The sequence below is a fragment of the Littorina saxatilis genome, linkage group LG17 (genome assembly GCF_037325665.1).
Source record: "Littorina saxatilis isolate snail1 linkage group LG17, US_GU_Lsax_2.0, whole genome shotgun sequence".
Classification (NCBI taxonomy): Eukaryota; Metazoa; Mollusca; class Gastropoda; order Littorinimorpha; family Littorinidae; genus Littorina; species Littorina saxatilis.
This window is the reverse complement of record NC_090261.1, coordinates 29,456,190-29,459,254: the sequence shown is the minus strand read 5'-3', so window position 1 is coordinate 29,459,254 and position 3,065 is coordinate 29,456,190. Positions and strand designations below refer to the sequence as shown.

Genomic DNA, 3,065 nt, shown 5'->3' with positions numbered 1-3,065 from the left:
TCCAGCCAGCCAGCCAACCTGCCAGCCAGCCACGTTGATATTCAGTGAATTAGGGATGACGTAAAGACAGACCGACGGACAGGCAGACAGGCAGACAGACAGACAGACAGACAGACAGACAGACAGACAGACAGTCAGTCAGACAGACAAACAGACAGACACACATCCAGCCAGCTAGCCAACCAACCAGCCAGCCACGTTGATATACAGCCGTCTGTCTAAAATCAATCTTATCCCATAATTTCCCTACGTCAACACCCGACACCTTCATACCAAAGACAAAGCTTCATCACACTTGAAGCAGAGCTCTTCTTGGTGTAAGCACAATTTTGTTCAAAATACATGACATGAAACAATTAAAAATATGCAACTAGGACACAAACTCAAGAAAAAGCTTTTTGTACGTGACCAAAACAATACTAAACAGCTCTTCTTGGTGTAAACATTTTTTTTCTCCAAATACATGACATGAAACAATTAAAAATATGCAACTAGGACACAAACTCAAGAAAAAGCTTTTTTTACGTGACCGAAACAATACTAAACAGAGCTCTTCTTTTTACGTGACCAAAACAATACTAAACAGAGCTCTTCTTCTGTTGTGTCATTCAGGGCAACTTCAAGATTGCTCACGTCAATCTCAGCCACACGGGCGCAGACTTCAGGAACTGCGGTCAGATCCTCAACCTCCTCAAGAACACCTCCACGATCCTCACCTTGGACCTTCGGAAGAACCACCTCGGAGTGAAGGAACCGGGCGTCATCAAAATCCGGAAATACGTTGATAATATCGAGCCCGATTTTAACATCCTAATGTAGACACTGATGTGAACTGTCGGAAGTGGTCGATGATACATACTTGAAGATACCTTATCTTTGTTAATTTCCTTCCCGGTGTCAGCGACCGTGTACGTCACCTCAGATCGGGTCCATTTAGTTTTCTAGGGATGAAGAGTATGCATTTACTTCATGGGCGGACACATGCCAAGAGTAAACAGTAAGGATGCGTGCTGCACAAAACGATGGGTTTCTGCTGAATATTAATCGCAGGCACCACTGTGACCTTAACATTTGAGCGGGGTCAAGGCAGACCTGAGCACTCTATATGTTATTGATTGAGCACAAAACGTCCATCTTGCGCAGGAAGCAGCTAGGCTGTAGACCATTGGTGTGTGTGTCAAAGTTGAGTGATGGTCTTATTTCATGTAAACGGCTGGGCGGATCTATTGTGATTTACACCATGGTTTACACGGGGAGGATCGTAGGACTACTGTTGGGGTTCTCCTCGCCTCCCCAACTGGAAACGCTAACACCGTCGTGGAGCATTTCCAGCGGCGAAGCCTCACATTCCCGCTTGCCTGCTACAGCGGTAGGTGACGTCCCGACTCGCCCCTTCCTCGCTCGCCACTTCCTAACTCGCCCCCTCCTAACTCGCTCCCTCCTGACTCGCCCCTTCCTCGCTCGCCCCTTCCTAACTCGCCCCCACCTAACTCGCCCCCTCCTGACTCGCCCCTCCCATCTCGCCCCCAATTATGTTGGGTTTTGCCATTCGCCCCCGCTCGTAAAATTCCGTCTCCGTTTCACAGAGGGCACACAGGCACACAGACAGACAGACAGACAGACAGACACTCAGACAGACAGACAGACAGACAGACAGACACACACACACACACACACACACACACACACACACACACACACACACACACACACACTAAAAACTACATGTGCACAGACAGTTTATGGCTTTGTGGATGGCGAACTTCCAACTCTTTTTTTTTCACGTTGCACATACGAGTAGGCCCTAATATACACAGACATTACCACTGTGTCGTTGCTTAAAAGGTAACAAATGTGACGCTAATTAAAAATGCGAATGTCCAACTTCCAGCCTCTGTTTATACATTTCCAGTGTGTTTTATCTCCGTTCGTTTTGTCAAACCTGAACTGAAAACTGTTGTAGGGGAAGGGCTCCTAATATGGACCGGCTCCTCATATGGACCATCTTCTGTTCTGACAAACTAACGGCGCTAGAACGCTCAAAAAAGTTTTATTCGCTGTATTTACCCTCTCTGGATAACTTGCACATGTCAAAATAGTTGCAGAAACAGAAATCTCAAAACCGTTAGGCTTTTTCTCTCTTTTTCACTTTTGGCAGCGTTCACTCTAAATTTGCTGCCTAAAACGGACTCGTTTCTGTCCACAGCCAAAGCTTTAATCGCACACAAATTGCTATATATGACAGCTAAAACCGTATTTGTTACATTTTAGCAGTGTTGACCCCGAGTTTCTACTGCAAACAAAAAATAATAGCAAAATCTCAAAGTATGTGCGAGTCCCCTAATATGGACCACCTTCAACAAATCGAAGAAAATAAAAGCTAAAGGCTATTTTCATTAATTCATTAAGAAGCTTGTTGGAATTGGAAATAACTTATAACTAGCCCTCGAGATTTAAACAAAAAATGCAACAAAAAGTCTTCTTTTCGTGGAAGTTGATAATTTCAGTTATTTTCACTTTGTTTTTGATAAGCTTTTTTAGTTTCCTGGTGTGCTTCAAATAATGCTCTCATCAACCCGAAACAGATAAATCTAGAGCATATTTTAATTAGGCTGACTTGTACACTAAGTTGTATCATGTTATTTTGAAATATAGGGGGCTTTTTACAGTCATTCGTGATGGCCGCTTCACTGGTCCATATTAGGCGCCCAGGCTCCTAATATGGACCCTTTGTGATTTTTTTGGTATTTAATTTTTGCTGAATGTCTATCAAAGCTATTTCACTCTGATTAGGTCTAACGGTTAACCTAAGAGAGAAGGACTACCAAACACAAAATGAAACTTCTTCGCAAGAAAACAAGCTAGTTCTCAGCATGAAACAAAAAGTGGTCCATATCAGGAGCCCTTCCCCTACAACACAATGTTTCCTCCCCGACTGGTGGTCAAGACCTGGAGAGCCATGCCTGAATCTTCACTAATGAATGAAAAGAAAAGTAGCTTACTCTGAGAAGTGACTTTCACGCTAATCCCCACCGAACAGAAGTCAGGTAAACGTGTCATTTTGT

The 3,065-nt window shown here is 43.9% G+C and overlaps 1 protein-coding gene across 1 annotated transcript in view; it reads left to right on the top strand.

Moving 5' to 3' along the window:
• LOC138953902 (leucine-rich repeat-containing protein 74A-like) overlaps positions 1 to 1,884 on the top strand; it is an 18,278-nt gene extending 16,394 nt beyond the window's left edge. The window contains exon 10 of the mRNA XM_070325882.1: positions 613 to 1,884. Within this exon, the coding sequence (XP_070181983.1) occupies positions 613 to 819 (207 nt within the window). The 3' untranslated portion in view covers positions 820 to 1,884. The remainder of the gene's footprint in view (positions 1 to 612) is intronic.
• The last annotated feature ends 1,181 nt before the right edge of the window (positions 1,885 to 3,065 follow it).